This window comes from Macaca thibetana, chromosome 14 (assembly GCF_024542745.1).
Source record: "Macaca thibetana thibetana isolate TM-01 chromosome 14, ASM2454274v1, whole genome shotgun sequence".
NCBI classification, from domain to species: domain Eukaryota; kingdom Metazoa; phylum Chordata; class Mammalia; order Primates; family Cercopithecidae; genus Macaca; species Macaca thibetana.
Window position 1 is genome coordinate 81,787,424 of NC_065591.1, and position 17,904 is coordinate 81,805,327.

Below are 17,904 nucleotides of genomic sequence, written 5' to 3' on the forward strand. Positions count from 1 at the left end.
TGTAACAAATGTAATCATCCAAGAATTTTAAACATATTTTTGATGAACTAGTGAATATACCTCATTCTCCACAAAAATAGTGTTTGAGAGGAAAATTCGATGGTATTTATAATCATATAAGTGCATCCACACATGCAGATATATACATATGTAATATATGTGTGTGTGTGTGTGTGTGTGTGTATATATATATGTACCTGAGTTAATTGCATTAATTAGGGTGGCTACCTGAATTAGGATTACACTGGGCTTTGCTGATGAAAGAATTCGGAATGTCGTTTGGTTACCCTGTAATACCTGTATGAATATATTAACTCTGTAATGTTATTACTGCAGAAACTCCCTTAGATGTAATCAAGGATGATTGCATAGGGATGTATAGTGTTGCACTCTTTCCAATCATGAAAGAGAGAAAAATATATATATTGTAAAGTGGAAATCGTTTAGAAAATTGGAATGCCTTTTACTAAACCCTGTAAAAACAAACACTATCTATATATATTAATATATCGATACTAACAGATTTTCTTTTACCTCTTATGTGATTATAGTTCCTATTTTTCACTAGTATTTTTATTATGGACATAGTATTTTATTATGGATGGACATAGAAACAAAGATAATTCTCTCTACAGAGGGTATAAAATTAATATATAATTTTATATATAATGTATAAAATATAATGTATAAATATTTATAGATTTATATTTTATATAATCTATATTTCTATATAATATAAAATATATATATATGTATAATATAGGGACTCAATTAGTTTCTGCTAGTGTGGAGACGAGTCATATCATCAAGAGGGGCCATGATGGTAGGAACAGTCAGAGGAATTCTTGTGTTGTGATGAGTGCATGTAAGTTAAATGAGTCTCTTATCAGTAGAATTGATAGCAGGATAATGGCTAGGGTTACTTCCTGTGAACTTGTTTGGCCTACAACTTGTAATGTGCCAATTTGAATTTGAATGCTCATCCTGATCACAGAATAGAGTTGATGGCTAGGCTTGATATGGTTAGTAAAAATAGGAGGCCTATATTCAAATTAATTAGAGGATCCGGTATAGGGAGGGGAGTTCACAATAGGAGAGAGATAGAAAAGGCCAGGCTTGGAGCAATAATGTAAAGGGTAGTAGTAGAGATTGAGGGCCATAGGGGTTCTTTGGTGAAAAGTTTTATTGCATCAGTGAATGGTTGAAGCAGTCCATAAGGGCTTACAACGTTAGGCTCTTTGGCTAGTTGTATGTAGCCTGAGTTTTCGCTCATTGAGTGTAAGGAATGCTATGGTGATTAGAGTGGGAATAATAAGTAGGAGAAGATTAATTATGCGCATATTGTTAAGAAGAGGAGTTGAACTTCTGATTATAAAGTTTTAAGTTTTATGCAATCCCCAGGTTCTGTCATCTTTACAAACCCTGTTCTTGGGTAAGGTATATAATGATTTGTTAAATTGAGATAACGTCATTTATGAGGCAAGGGTACTTTTTGAGTGGGCCCTATTTCTCTTGTCCTTTCATTCTGGGAGAAATCTTAAATAGACAGAAACAGACTTGGATTGCTCTGATCTGAACTCAGATCACCTAAGACTTTAATCGTTGAACAAACGAACTCTTAATAGCAGCAGCTGCATGATTAGGATGTCCTGATCAAACATCAAGGTCATAAACTCTATTGTTGTTATGGAAATCTAGAATAGGATTGCACTGTTATCCCTAGGGTAAATTATTCCATTGATCAAATTACTGGATCAATATATATTGATTCCTTTAGAATAGCACAGTCTTAGTTAGGTCGAGTCATGCTCCGAGGTCACCCCAACCAAAATTTTTAATGCAGGGATACTGGCTAGGGCCTGTAGGCTTTTTGAGTTTTTATTTGCATTAATAAAATTAAGCTCCATAGGGTCTTCTCATTTTATTTATCTATATCCGCTTCTTCCCAGATAGGTCAATTTCACTGATGAAAAGTAAGAGATAGCTGAACCCTCACGTGGCCATTCATACAAGTCCCAATTTGGGGAACAAGGGATTATGCTACCTTTGCACGGTCAGGATACTGAGGCCATTCCTGCATGAAAGTGCATTAAAAGCTTACCCACATGCATATAAACACGTATTAGAAATCCCTCCATCAACCTACTAATATTAACAATACAATACAAATTTTATCCAATTAGTATTATAAATCCTTAATATTACATAGTACATATATTCGTTCATTGGCCACAGCAAGTACCAGTCAAGAAATTTCTCATCAGTATGGATATCCCCCACCAAATTTTGGTCTCTTAACCTGCAACCTCTGAGAAATCATCATCCTGCTCACGAGTGCTACCCTCCTCGCTCTGGGCCCATTACACTTGGGGGAGACTATATTGAAACTATACCCGGCATCTGGTTCTTACCTCAGGGCCATAAAATTAAGATCGCCCACACTTCCCCCTTATATAAGACATCTCTATGGACTAATGACTATCACCCTATTAACCAGTCATGGGAGCACTGCCATGCATTTGGTATTTTTAACTTTGGGGGAGCTATCACTCACCATCACAGAAGACCTGGTCCCCTCTAAATAAGCTGTCAATGAACTTGGATTTTATTTCTGCCAAATCAATTGTAGAAGCTGAACTTATATTGAATATTCTGAACTGGCATTCCAATCATGAGGTGCTTATTAATTCATGCTTGATGGACATAATAATTAATCAATAGGTGCGTACGACCACTCATGTACACTCACTTCCAAGAACTACTTCCGATTAAATTGGCAAACCCTCCATCCCCTCATCTCGGAACTTATCACCAACCCAGGTCAATGTGCCCTTGCCAAACCCCAAAAACAAAAGACTAAATGCAACCCAGTCAGAGCCCAAAAACCATATTTTAACCATGAATATCCCAACAGCTACCTTTCAATTGATGTAATTTTCCTAAAATATTCTTAAGACGCTCCTACTAAATTAAGGTTCCATTTCATATAATAAATATAATAACTAAACTTTCACCCTAATACTAGTATAATACGTTGAACATACCCCTCTGAAAGTGACATCCCACATATTATACCCTAAATCAGTTATACCCTAATTAGAAATATTCTCTCAGTCAAGCCTCTGTCAATTCAACTTTAAAGACTAAATTTTCAGAACTGAAAATTACTATTCTTACTTACTTTTTCCCTTCACATTTTAATCTTACACTTAAGTATTTTTGCAGCTAATGTTGCTTAATTATTAAAATCAGGACACTGAAAATGTCTAGATGGGTCTTCACAACCCCATAAACAAATAGGTTCAGTCCTGGCCTTTCTATTAACTCTTAGTAAGATTACACATGCAAGCATCCCCACCCCAGTGGAAATGCCCTCTAGATCCCCCAGATCAAAAGGAGCAGATACCAAGCACACACAAAGACAACTCAAAACAGTTTGCTCAATCACACCCCCACGGGAAAGAGGAGTGATAAATCTTTAGTAATAAGCAAAAGGTTAACTATGGTCTACGGATGTCGAGGGTTGGTCAATTTCGTGCCAGCCACCGCGGCCATACTCAGCCCTAGCTAACCTAATAGCACTCGGCGTAAAGAGTGTTTAAGGTCCCTAAATAAAGCTAAACTCTAAGTCATTAGAAAAAAAATGAACTCCAGATGAAAGAAAATATACTATGAAAGTGGCTTTAATAGCCTAAAGACACAATAGCTAAGACCCAAACTGGGATTAGATACCCCACTCTTCTTAGCCCTAAGCTCTAATAGTTACATTAACAAAACGATTCCCCAGAATACTACAAGAAATAGCTTAAAACTCGAAGGACTTGGAGGTGCTTTATATCTCTCTAAAGGAACCTGTTTTATAATCAACAAACCCCGATATACCTCACCACCTCTTGCCCCCAGCCTATATACCACCATCTTCAGCAAACCCTAAAAAGGTTATGGAGTAAGCACACGTATTTTCATTAAAATGTTATGTCAAGGTGTAGCTCATGAGGTGACAAGAAATGGGCTACATTTTCTGTATCCAGAAAAACTTACAACAACCTTTAGGAAATTTAAAGGTCCAAGGAGGATTTAGTAGGAAACCAAGAGCAGAGTGCTTAGTTGAATACGGCCATGAAGCATGGACACACTGCTCATCATCATCCTCAAATATTGCTCTAGAAACTATTATCACTAAAAACTCTCTATGCACATATAGAGGAGCTAAGTCAGAACATGGTAAGGATACTGGAAGCTGCACTTAGACAAAACAAAGTGTAGCTTAAATCAAAGCATCCACTTACATCCAGAAGATTTCATCACTACCTGATCACATTGAGCCAACTCAAGCCCCAAACCGCACTAAAGTGCATAGTGTGGGACCTGGGGAAATTGCCAGTTGTTTGCTGTCCTGCCATGGCTGTTCTACACATCCCTGGAGACTATGAGCATGGGTTGTGGTGCAGTAGTGGCTGGGCAGGACCAGAAGTGTCCATTTCTGACTTGGAAGCAGAAGGAACCCAAGGCTTAGGGCAGAAAGGGGGCTCCAGCTCCATACCATTCCCAGTGCCAGCTTCCCATGGCAGAAACAGGAAGGAATGTCTGGCAACCCACCAAGGGTCAGACTCCATGTCAGCCCTAGCAGAAGCTGCCTAACCCTGGCTGTTCCAATGACAATTAGACACTCTTGGGAAGGTTTAGCCCTTTGTGGGAGCTCAGGATGGGTGTCCTGGAAGTGCCACTTAAAGACCACTGAGGCCTCTCAAAATCCCTGTGTTAGAGCTGCAGCTCTCCATGTGGGCTGCAGTACAGTCACCTATGGAGCTTTAGGACAAGCCCAGGGCTCCGCTGCCCAGACCAGTGCCTTGAGAACTTTCGCAGCAGGGATAGCTGGCTTGGAGAAGCGTGCCTGGGAGATCACGTGGCACTGCCTGGGTGGGTCCTCGGCTGACAGAGGTGAGGGTAGGGCTCATGGGGACTTGATAATGCTGTGAATTATGTGTGTGTGGCAGGAAGGTGCCACAATGCCAAGGCTCCACGTCTTGGAAATTCCATGAGGTCCGCATGAGGATGAACTAAACACCAAGTGCAGTCCTGAAAGGAGTAACAAAAGAAATACCCACACAAGGAACTCTTTGAAACTGAGTCTGGAAGAAGGGCTTGCCTGTTGCACTTCAGGAGAATTTGCTGAAAATAACTTTGCTTCCCATTTCATTCTCTTCGCTTGTTCTAAACATCACCTCCTCCCCATTCCTGTAATTTGCATCATTCTGGGCTCCTTACTCTTGTTGCATCTGTTTTTACATTTTATGGATACCTGGATTTGATTTACTTAAGAGCACATATGGCTTGATTTTGTATTTGTGGTAGTCATTTATTACATTTGCCCCCATTTTATCAAATGACAGTTTTTTTCTCATATTTATTTTTAATATGTTAAAGATTTTGTATCCAGTTTATCTAAAACTCCTTGCTTAAAATGAGTTTAATTCTAGTAATACATACATATTTATCTCTGGATTGTTTTATACTTCGATGTTAAATGTTTTTCTCCAATATGTGACTGCATGGATAAGACTTTTTAAAAGATACAATAAAATCTGATCTCTCTGTCTCACTTGATCATGTGGCTAAACGAGTCAATCCTTCCATCAAATAGAAATATCCGGTATCACTTAATCTGATTAATAAGAACATCCAGTGTGCACATGCACCCAAGATGAGAAGACCAAAAAAAAGCCAAAAAAGAGAGAATCCCATGATTTCTGTGTAAACTCTTACAGATACTATAAATATTTTTTGCTAGAAAGAGTATTTTAAACAAAAGGTCTTCAGGCAAGTGTATTAAAATTGCCTTGGGTACGAGGGGCCCTATCACTTGCAAAACTTGGCAAATTGGATAAATAGTGATTAAAAATACAAATTACACAGAAAACTCTTTTAATAAATTGTTTTAATTAAATTAAGTAAGTAAGTAATTTGAAATGTAGTTTCATTTTTGTTGCCCATGCCGGAGTGCAATGGCATGATCTTGGCTCACCACGACCTCCGCCTCTGGGGTTCAAGCGATTCTCCTGCATCAGCCCCCGAATAGATGGGATTACAAGCATGTGCCACCAGGCCCTGCTACTTTTGCATTTTTAGTAGAGAAGGGTTTCTCCACGTTGGTCAGGCTGGTCTCAAACTCCCGACCCCAGGTAATCCACCCGCCTCGTGCTCTCAAAGTGCTGAGATTACAGGCGTGAGCCAGAGCGCCCAGCGGGATAAATTGATCTTTTAAAAAAATCTTAATTGAGGTTCTCTAAGGGAGCCTTTTAGGCAACATGCCCGCTAGGTGTACTGATTGGTAGAGGAGCTAAAGTCAGGCGAATCGATGTGGCTCCTCCATCCCCCCTGCTGGGAGCATCCTAGAGAGACAGCCTGGAACCCCGCGAGGCCCCCAGGTCCAGGGAGCAGCCATGGCGTTCAGTCCCTGGGTCCTACCCTGACCTCGAAGCCCGCGCCAGGCACTCGCGGGCCCTCACTTGCTCTTCTTCCAGGGCGGCAGGATCCTCTCCTGCGCCTTGACGTGGCTCTTCTCCTTGGCCTCCTTGTACCTCCACTTGGGGGAGCCGCAGGTGGCCGCTGTCCTTGGTGCTGCCCTTCCGCGCCGGCCGCGGGTACTAGAAGGTGGGCGCGGGCGCCTTGCTGTCGCCGACCCCGGGCACAACCACGCCAGGCCACACGCTCCTCTGTTGCATGCGCTGCAGGATCAGGTAGCTGGCATTCCGCGAGGCGGGCGCGGCGGGGCCCCAGGACCCCGGCAGCACTGCAGGTCGGAGTCCTGCTCTCAGGGAGCCCTCCCGCTAGCCCACCGACGCCCGGACGAGCCTCCTACGCTGTCCTTGGCCCTCCCCCTCGCCCGCCTCCTGCACCTGCATCCCCTCTCCCCGCGCCGCCAGGATTTCCTGCACCGCCAGCCGCCTCTTCCCCACGCACGGAGTGCTCTCGGGGCACACGGTCTGGCACGCTATGGCCACCGCAGAGCTGTTAGAGGCTCGTGGTCATCCTGACCATGTGATCCAGGGCGCCAAGGTCCTCCGGACCCCGCACGGAGCGCGGCGTCAGCGCGGACAACTCCAGTACCTGAGCATCTGGAGGCGATTCTTGGAGCCCTAGGGCTTCTGCGCCCTCTCTGGGAGCGGAGGCAGCTCAAGCTGGTACTTTTCCCTGAACCGCTCCCAGTAGGGGCGCTCCAGGAGCCACTGCATGAAGCGGACATGTAAGTGCTCACTCCTGTGGCAGCATCCCATGGCGGGGGCCCTCTCATGAACACCCGCCCCTGCTAGCTAAGGGGTTGGATGCGATCCGTTCGACCCTCCCTGGCCCCTTTCATCAGGGCGGTGAACGCGAACGCGTCTTTCCTTTCCAGGTCAAGACCCGGGACATAAGTTCAACAAGTAGTTGGTGATGATAGTGTGCCCTGATAGGGACCGAACGGCCTCTTTAGTAAAACAGCGCGGGGAAGTCCTGAACAGATGCTCAGCAGCTTTCCTCATTTTCTTTTTAATTCCGTGATGCCTCTGTGTCAGTATGACAACATCTCTCCTGGGGTCTGTGACTCTGCTGGTCTTCAGTGCCTACTGAGAGGGGTCGCTGACCGTCATCAGACATGAAAACTTCAAAGTCCTCCATCCTCAGTGTGGGGGCCCTGGGCCAGCTGCATCAGCCTCACCAGGAAACCTGTTGATCTGCTCATTCTTGGGCCCCACCCCAGGCCTATTCAAAGAAAGACTCCAGGGGCAGGACCTGGTAGTCTGTTTCCACCACATCTGGGCTAAAACTGAGATGAACCAGCCCAGGTGTTGCTGATGCAGGAAGCGCCAGGCTGAGAGCTGTGCCCATGGGGCCAAGGACAGCCGCTGCCTGTGCAGCTGTGATTAGGGCTGTGTTCCCCTCCCTGTCCTACCAGTTGATGTCAATGTGGGGGCACTCAGCTAAGGCCACCAGGGTATATCCACAAAGCTATGGTAGCAGGCGGCAATACCGCCGATCCAGCCATTGTGGTCAGTCTCCTGCGCTTCCTTGACGTTCAGCCCCCGACGCACCAGCGTCCCCAGCAGCCCCACGCCTCCGGGACGCTCTCCTCGCCCTCGAGGCCGTGCTCCTCCTTCTCCTCTAAAGGGTAGAAAGAGTTGTCCGAGGCGATGCTGCGTGTATTAGGCGGACTCAAGAAGTCCTGGAACTCTTCATAATAAGCGCGGTCCTCCTGGACCTGCGATCCCCGGGTTGGGGACGACGGTGGCGGGATCATGCAGCGCGCCCCGCCGCCCTCCCTCCCAGTCCCAGTCAGAAGCACCCTGCTGGCGAGTGGAGGCGCGGGCAGGGGGCCCGGGGGGCGGCCAAGGGAGTGAGGCGTGGGGCAAGTGCCAAGGTCCCTACTTCTCGCTTCTGCGTCCCCAGAGAAGCCAAAGCTCCCGCGCTCCACCCCGGCAGAAAACTGCCTTCTTTTACATTATTAAGTTTGTTTTCATTTTAATTTTTTTGGACATTGATAAAATCACTTTCTGATTTTTGAATAATTTTCAAATTTACCCTTTTAAAATGTTTTTTACAATTTATTTTAATGTTTTTATTCTTTTGTGAATTATAATTATTGTAATTTATATCTTCAATTATTATGGAAGAATTTTATAAAAGTCTTTTTCACATAATAAAGTCTAATATATGAACTATTATTTATTCTCTCTATCTCAAAAATGAAATTTAATTAAAGTTTTAGAACACTTTATGTTTTGAGACTTTTGTTACTTATGTGACGTTATAACTATTATTCTTCACTCTTCTAGTGAATTGTTAATGTCATTCAAAGGGTATATCTTGATTTACTAATAATTATACATGTTTCTCAAAACTATTCTTATAAGATATTTAGAATTTCACCTTCCACTGGCATGTTAAGTATGTTCTCCTTCCCTTTTAATGCATATTTTCCCTCCAAGGCCCCGTGTTATACTCCTTATTCACCCTCCTTTCAAGATGTGAGGTTTTTTTATTATTTATCTTTTGAGTCAGAGTCTCACTAAGTCTGTCACCCACGCTAGACTGCAGTGGCATGATTTTGGCTCACTGCAATCTTTGCCTCCCGGATTCAAGTGATTCTCCTGCTTCAGCCTCCTGAGTAGCTGGGATTGTAAGTGTGCGCCACCATACCCCACTAATTTTTGTATTTTAAGTAGAGACAAAGTTTTTCCATGTTGGCCAGGCCAGTCTTGAATTCCTGACCTCAAGTGATCTGTCTGCCTAGGCCTCCGAAAATGCTTGGTTTACAAAAACAGCAATTAAATGCTGGAATAATGACTGGGAACTTGTCTAGAGTCTCCAATGATTATTCTCCCTATAATAAGGCAGAAAGCCTTCCTCAGAATTATCTGAACTGACATCACTCATTGTCCAGACCTGTTAACAGACTCCTGCAACCCAGTGCTATGAGTTTCAAATGTGCCCCTCCAATAATGCCGTAGAAGGCCTGAGTTTCCCCATAATAGTATCCTTGAATGCCTGGAGGCTTTTAAGGCACACGAATGTATTGATCCTATGAACTTTATGTTTTGTAAAAATCTCAGACTAGGTGAGGTGTTCGGACAAATTAAGATTCAGGGTGATATCCACCATTGAGACAGAAAATCACTCTAAAAAATTATAACCTCAAAGTCCAGAATGAGAAAAAAAGCTTTCCTTAGACCCTCCTTATAATTGTCTTTTTATATATAGATGTAACTACTAAAAGACAAGCTCTGCCTGATGTAGCTGGCCTAGATATATATAGATTTATTAATCGTAGAAGAAACAATTATAATTTTCAGGTAAAATGGCTACATAAAATATTTACTTGCTGTTTTTGAGACAAGTTCTCACTCTGTCACCCAGGCCCAGTGCGATGGCACAATGGGAGCTCACCGAAGTCTCAAAATTCTGGATTCAAGCAATCCTCCCAACTCAGCCTCCTGAGTAGCAGGGACAACAGGTGCACACCACCACTCAAGGCTAATTTTCTTTTTATTTGTGGTAGAGATGTTGCCCAGGCTGATCTCAAACTCCTGACCTCAAGTGATTTTTCTGCCTTGGCCTCCCAAAGCCCTGGGATTATAAGTGTGGCCACTATAACCAGCCTTAGATCAATTTTTTTTAATACAGATAGCTTCCCAACTAAAAATATTTTATTAGAATTCTCTTAATTCAGCAAAGCAATGTTATTACTGACCCAGTCTTCACTTATTTTCAGCTTATATGCAAGAACAGTCTCATTATTCTAAGCCTTGTACCTCTTCATCATGATTTTACATAGGAATCTTCCTCTTTCAATGGTTTATATTAAAAAACCCAAGGCAACTGAAATCAATCCCATAAAAATTATGCTACAATTATTTTAAACCATAACATTATAGTATTATCTTTGATATGAATCTGAAAATCGATTTGTTTCTTATCTGTTGATAGATATTCGTTAGTATATTCTATCCTATTTTATTACATTGTGGAAAAGTATTTTAATGTTAGAATAATATTTGTACATATTAACTCCTCTACTTATCCATTTATTCATCTTATTTATGGTGTACTGTATTCTAAAAATTGCACTGGATAATGGTAATATCTTAACAAAGAAGACAAATACTGCCTTTGCCCCCTTGGAATTTTTAATCTGGTAGAAATACATATAAGAGTTTTCTGAATATTATAATCTGATATAATATACTCAGAGAGAATGTAATAACAGAGCAATGCAGCACTGAAAAACTGTTGCATGAGCTGAAATGTGATTAATAACTAGGACGTTGAGAAATAATAAAGTCTGTGAGGTCAACTTAACTTGGTCAGACTTAAAAAGAAAATAAGCACTCGTCTTTATTCTTTGTAAAGATAAGATATCCACCACTTCATTTTTCTACCCCAGCCTGTTCAAATATACAAGTAAGACAAATGGTTTACAGTGTGTACAAACTCTGAAAACATACTCTCAGAAAAATAAATCAGATTAAAAAAATTTATATTGTATGATTTTATTTACCTAAATGCATAAACATAAAAAGTAGATTAAGTGTTGTGAAGGAATGGGGAAGGTGAATGGAGAATAAATGTTAATGGGCACTGGGATTCTTCTGGAAGTGATAAAAGTGCCCAAGCAGTAAAGAGTTCTGATGGCTGCACAAGTGTGATATACTAACCATCTCTGAATTAAATACATTAGAACATGACTTTCACAGTAAGTGAATGAATCTCAACAAACCTTGTACCATAAAAAAAAATAAATAAATAAATAAAAAATAAAAAAAAATCATTATCTATATTCTAGTGAAGATTCCAGGCCGGGCGCGGTGGCTCAAGCCTGTAATCCCAGTACTTTGGGAGGCCGAGACGGGCGGATCACAAGGTCAGGAGATCGAGACCATCCTGGCTAACACAATGAAACCCCGTCTCTACTAAAAATACAAAAAAATTAGCCGGGCGAGGTGGCGGGTGCCTGTAGTCCCAGCTACTCGGGAGGCTGAGGCAGGAGAATGGCGTAAACCCGGGAGGCGGAGCTTGCAGTGAGCCGAGATAGCGCCACTGCACTCCAGCCTGGGCGACAGAGCGAGACTCCGTCTCAAAAAAAAAAAAAAAAAAAAAGATTCCACAATAATTTATTAATTAAAATAACTTAATTAACAAATATACACATTCAAGGTGGTTATCCCATGTATAACCATAAAGTAATTACATTCCATGAAGTTACAAGGAGCTCACAGGCTCTCACATATTGGGTCTCAGAACACTATTTGTCTCATATATGGGAGGTCACAATAAATCATCATGAAACCAAATTTTCATTTACAACCAAAGCAAAAGAAAGGCCTCAGAGGGGAAGAGAAGGAAGAAGGAGGAAAATCATAGATAAGAGAACTTTTAGAAACATCAAAAAAACTCACAGATCCATTTTCATAATCCAGAAACACCCCAACCCGACCCAGAGGCCTTTGCACATGCTGAATTAAAGGTGGAGAGATGGTGGAGAGACTATAGTGATTGTTCCTCTTTGAGGAAATTAACAAAAATGTTTCATCAGAATCAATAACAATATTGGTATCGGCTGTCCTGGAATCTCTACAGACTCCCAGAATCCAGGTGGAGGAGTGGGTCACATCCACTTCCCAGTAATGCCTGCCAGAAGTGAACGCTTGCGCTCCCCACACAGCAAAGCTCTCCACTCCCTGGGGATCCATGGGCGCACTGCGAAGGTCATCTCCAAATATCACATGTCTCACATCCTCAGAAAGGCTTATATAGCAAGGAGTCATTTCCGTGCTCAGAGCATTATCCACTGACAAGGAAAAAATACTATATTAGTGAGAGCTATGAGGGACAGAGGCTCTGTGGCCCAATTATTCACTTCATTTGCCCTTCTTCCAAGAAAATACAGAAAAAAGGAAGCCAAGAGAGTTCAGTGCCATGCATCCATGAAGATGAAATGTCATTACAACTCTACAGCACATACAATTATATATTGTTCCTTAAATAATAGAGAAAAAAGTGACCATATCCCTGGGCAAAGTAATGATTTAATGTCTACCTCTGCACAGTTTGTTTCAGGACATATCAACAATTTTTTTCTTTAATAGAAAAACTTTCTCATATTATTTGTCTTTAAGATCATCAATAGGTAGACATCACCTTGCTGTGATGTATTTATTGGAATGTAAGTTATGCCTGTTACAGTCTCAAACATCAAAACTTTGGTAGAAATTAACACATGTAAAGTTTATAAGTTTCTGAAAGCATACTCTGGCTTTAAACTATCTGTTTAGCCCCCGATTCAATCTGCTGTGGGTTCCTGCCCTCTGCTACCTAGACCTGCTCTCTAGAATGAGCCTAACATGGTTAGGCCGTGTTCACAGATCCCTCAGCTTTCAGTTGTTACGAGATGTATCTGATGGCATTAGAATTATCCTGATTATGGACATTTTAGTCATTTTCTTTGTTGATCAAAAAGTTCTGAATTTATAAATAGTAAAGTTTATTTGTAAAATGAATGTAAATGCACATAGAATAGAACCAATTAAAAACCATTATGCCAAATCTAAGCCTTCAAAATTGAATTAAATTGAATACACACAAAATACTGATGCCACCATGAGAATTAGTGTCTTCATAACTACATGACATTAATATTCTTTGTCCTCTTATTCTGAAGATAAAGTATGTATCTTGCTTCACATTTTCATCAAACTCTAACTCAGGAAATTGAGTTTTGATCATTGTAGTATTACTATGCAGGTAGAGAAGATGCACATGTTTTGGAAAACTATGTATTACCTACATGTCAAAAATAATAAAACTTAATGGGAAAAGCCTCGACCAATGGACCAAATAAAGAAATGATTTGAGGCTGGACTGCCAAGCAGCTGGCTCTTACCTCTGAAGTTGTTGAGCATGTCTAGGACTCCAGTTATGCGCCATGAAGTGAGCTCTGGGTTCACTGGCTGGGGCTTTTGCATCTCTGCCAAATCAGCCCTGCAAAAAAATGGTCTCAGTTATATTTCCAGGTCCAAAGCTAATCACACAGTCATACAAAGATATCATATTTTCATATAAGATGTTTCCTCAGAATTCTGTCAGTTTTGGTTAACTGCATGTGCATTTTATTCCACACTCTATGGGCCATACAAATGTTACTTTTTCTGAATTTTATTGCATAAAAACCCAATTTCGCCAGATATGCTGTTTTCAGATATTACACAACTTCTAAACTCATTAAAAGTCATTACCTCCCTCTGCCCATCACACCTCCTGAGGGAATTAAGAAATCCTGGAAATATTTCAGAGAGCAGAAAACTCAGACAAAAGCATTTGGGACCACAGCCTGCAGTTGTCACTAATGTTAGTCAGTGTCTAACAAAGAATGTTCACTGACAAAAAAGGCTTTAATCTTTTGAGCAAAACAAAGGAGCCTAATTCCAGCCTGAGAACCCTGCTGCTGAGGGTCCTGAGGCAACCATTTTCCTGAGGTCTTTCCTAGAAATGGATGTATTGTGATGGAGCAGGTCCTGGTCATTGATGCTTTTAGGAACAAAACCTTCCTCCTCAGCCCACCCAGAGGGAATCTCTCTCCTCCCTCTGTCTTTTTTTTTTTTTTCAAACCTTCCACCCCTCTAGAGTAGAAGACAACACTATGATTCCTCAGAGAAATTTCGTATTAAGATTTGTGGAGTAGGGCTGGACAGGATGGATGGACTGGAAAGAACAAACTTCAGAATGGCAAATTGTTTTTACGTATATATGAATTCATACAAATTTTCAGATGAAAACTTTCCAGACCAAAGAGAAGAAGACCTCAGGCCCTCTTTTGAAACAAAAATGGAAATAGCCACTGAGAATGATATTAGTACCTCAAAATGTGTACACCCCGTTCATTCACAAGAGAATGAACTTTTCAGAAATAGCATTTTTTAGTGTAAACTCACCTTGCCGATACATTTCTCACATCCTGCAAAAAATAAAAGATAATGTTAATTGTGAGAGATTTTTCCTTCTGTATCTTTTCTCATACTCTTGTTTCTTTCTGTTTTAGTGTTTTTAAAATGTGTATCTTTCTATTCCCCTCTAGGGAATCATTCAAGGCTACGTTAATAACAGAACCTCAACTAAATAATGAATAGCTTCATCAGTGGGCATGAAGAAGAAAGGAGCTGAGCAAGAGATGGTGGAGCAAAGCAAAGATGTCTAGGTTTCCAGTGTCATTAATTTCCTACTCTTATTTCCAAGGAAAGGTCTGACCACGCATGACAACTATTAAAACAAAACAGAACCATTTGAAAAACAGAGTACACGGAGATTGATGAGCAACTTTCATAAACCTCGCCCCAGAAAGGGGAAAACCCTCAATGTCTTCAGCAAATCACTGTTGTGTGGGACATCAGAGAGTGAGGAGGAACTAGGGCATATAAATGGAGTATTACTAACCTTCCCCTAGCCTCAAGTTCTAATGATTTTAGATTATCTCTATGTGTGGATAGTACTCTAAATTAGATTGAAGAGATTTTGTTATATGTGATCTGCTAAAATGATATAAATTTCCCAAAGATTGGTATACCGAAGTATGCAGTAATAAGTGACTGGACAAATGTAATGTAATGGTGGGAGTCAGACAGCATGTGTCACTTAGCTTAGAGCAGTGACATATGCAGGTGACATGTGCATGTCCTGGCAGCAATGTCCAGCAAGGGTTTCCTGTCTCTGAAGATGGACCCTCCCTCCTCACCTGGAGCAGCTCCACGGCAGGCATGTGGCACGTCTCCCACAGCACTCTGTACATGTCTTTCATCCTTTCTAAATGTTGGGTCATTCTCACTTGACTGTCTTGTAGTTGTTGGAAGAGCTCTTCTGCTTCTCTTTCCAGTGCCTGCAGATGCAGCTGCTCTTCCTCATGGAGAAGTAGATGCATCTTTTGATATTGAATAGTGATTATCACCTTCCTTAATGAGACATAGTCCTGCAGAGATGTTTGGTTAAAAGAATTACATGTTCTCATTCTCAATAGAAAAGTTCAAATAATTATATGCTGGGTGTAATCAAGCAATTTCTAAACTTTCTGCCTTGCTCTTGCAAAGAGTCTTGAATATTTGGTGTTTTTTTTTCTGTCCATCTTTTTCAATATTCTTATTCTCTCTCCCCTTTTAAATCAAAACCTATATAAAGACTTCTGGTTTCTGTCACTGTGATGCTTCTTTACAGTTCTTACTGAGTCCATTATTTCCTCTATTATTCTCTCTTTTAGGATTTTTCCATGTCTAATTCACCTAAATGTTAAAGAACATTTAGCCATACATCATATTATGTGTGTTTTTTTTTTACTTTTACTATATTTTTACTCTATATAGTATTCTATTTCTTTCCTCTTCCTCACACCCAGTCTTAGTGAAATGTTGTCTCATCTGCAGTGTCTGAAAAATTGTATACCAACCTTCAAATTTGAACTAGAATACATAACATGCCATTTATCCAATATACTAGAATTAATTTGGCTAGCTTGTGTGGGCTTCTCTATTTGCGATTCCTATTATATCAATTGAAATCACTATATTTTCTTGGGATGAAATCACTATCTTTTAACTGGTAGTTTGAATTTAGCTAAAAAGTGTAAACCAACATTGTGTTTATTTGAGTAAAAATAAAGGAAATATTTTCATTCTTACCGCTAACGAACGAAATTTGCTAGTTTCCTGGTTTAGATTATTTTGTGTCTCTTGATTAATCTTCCACAAATAGTTCATTTTCTTTATAAGTTTCTCCTGAAAAAGAAGCAAGAAGCTTAGCAATAATGAAGACAGTATACTAGATTTCATCCCCTTATCAATTAAATAAAAAGTCTGTAATTGAAAGAAACATAAATTCAAGTTAGAGTGGAGTGGTCAGATTTTACCATGTTAAACAAATTTGGTCCTAATAATTTGGATGTGAGAAATGATAGAAATATAATAGAGAGTTTTAAGGGACCCTTTGGATAATATCATCAATTTTCGGAGGAACCGGCTTTTATATAAAATGACTTTGAAAAGTGTTCTTGGTGCTGGTCACCTGTTCCACAGCTCCATTCTACACGTTCGAACAATGTTTCTAAGGAAACCTCCTTTAGTGAAGTCTCAATACAGCTATGATTAGAGTGCCAAATTAGTCAGCAACATTGAAAAGACACATTTATGTGTTATGATTGACATGGAATAATCACCACCTCCACCATCTGCATTCTCATCACCATCATTGTCATAGGCCCTCATCATTCTTATTTGGGATTATATACATATCAAACTGCCTTAGAGGCATCACATACCCTGCATTCCTCAGCAGCCCATCCTATTAGACTGTGGCTGTGAGCCATGTGCTCTGGTGACTCAGAGCAGGGCCCACAGAGCAATCTCTTGTCAGCCTCACAGAAGAGCTCCTTAGTTTCCTTATGGAGCACACAGATATTGTGTGAGTTGTTGATGTTCTGAGGTCTGGTCTGTCTGGCTAGGGAAGCCAGCTTTTTGAGTGCAGCATTGGTGTTGAAGTCGGACTTCGCTGAGATTTTTCTGCACTGAGGGCAGCGCATTGGTGCTCTGCCTTCTTCCCAGCAGAGGCAGAGGCAGGGCCTGCAAAAGCTGTGCCCACAGTCAATGGTGACCGGGTCTATGAAGTAGTTCATGCAAATGGAGCAAATGAGCTCATTCTGGAAGGCTTGCAGTCTGTCTGAATCCATATCTCTGAAAATGAAGAAAAAGGTGAGAATTTCTTTTTCTTATTTTTATTTGCCTTGATGCAAAGGAAAAAAGGGCCAGTGGACAATTTTCCTTGTCTACTTGAGGTCTGTCCAATATGTCTAATAAGTTAGCTCCAGTACAAACTGAGACATAGTAAATGCAAACGTGCTGGATTTATAAAGTTTCCCCTCAATAGCCATTGAAGATTGGGTCCAGGACTCCCTGAGATACCAAGATCCTAAGATGTTCCAGGCTCTTATTAGTAAATGGTGTGGGATTTGCATGTAACCTAAACCTATCCTCCTGAATACTTTATGTCTAGATTACTTTGAATGCCTAATACAATGTAAATGCTGTATAAATGCTTGTAATGCCATACTGTTCAGGAACAGAAAGAAGATTATTAAAAATATGTACATGTTTGGCAGGGCGCGGTTGCTCACGCCTGTAATCCCAGCGCTTCGGAAGGCTGAGGTGGGAAGATCATGAGGTCAGGAGACCGAGACCATCCTGGCTAACATGGTGAAACCCAGTTTCTATTAAAAATACAAAAAATTAGCCGGGCGTGGTGGCACGTGCCTGTAGTCCCAGCTATTCAGGAGGCTGAGGCAGGAGAATCGCCTGAACCCAGGAGGTGGAGGTTGTAGTGAGCCGAGATGATGCC

The 17,904-nt window shown here is 41.0% G+C and overlaps 1 protein-coding gene and 1 pseudogene across 1 annotated transcript; both read right to left on the minus strand.

Annotated features, from left to right (window-relative positions):
• Positions 1–6,505: 6,505 nt before the first annotated feature.
• LOC126936514 (ankyrin repeat domain-containing protein 33B-like) lies at positions 6,506–10,297 on the minus strand (annotated as a pseudogene).
• A 1,534-nt stretch (positions 10,298–11,831) lies between these two features.
• On the minus strand, positions 11,832–17,239 carry LOC126934753 (putative tripartite motif-containing protein 64B). Its single transcript, XM_050755548.1, has 6 exons — positions 16,832–17,239; positions 16,197–16,292; positions 15,263–15,493; positions 14,466–14,488; positions 13,418–13,515; positions 11,832–12,325 (listed from the first exon to the last, which is right to left on the minus strand). The coding sequence occupies exons 1-6, from the start codon at positions 17,237–17,239 to the stop codon at positions 11,832–11,834; spliced, it is 1,350 nt and encodes a 449-aa protein (XP_050611505.1).
• Between the last annotated feature and the right edge of the window lie 665 nt (positions 17,240–17,904).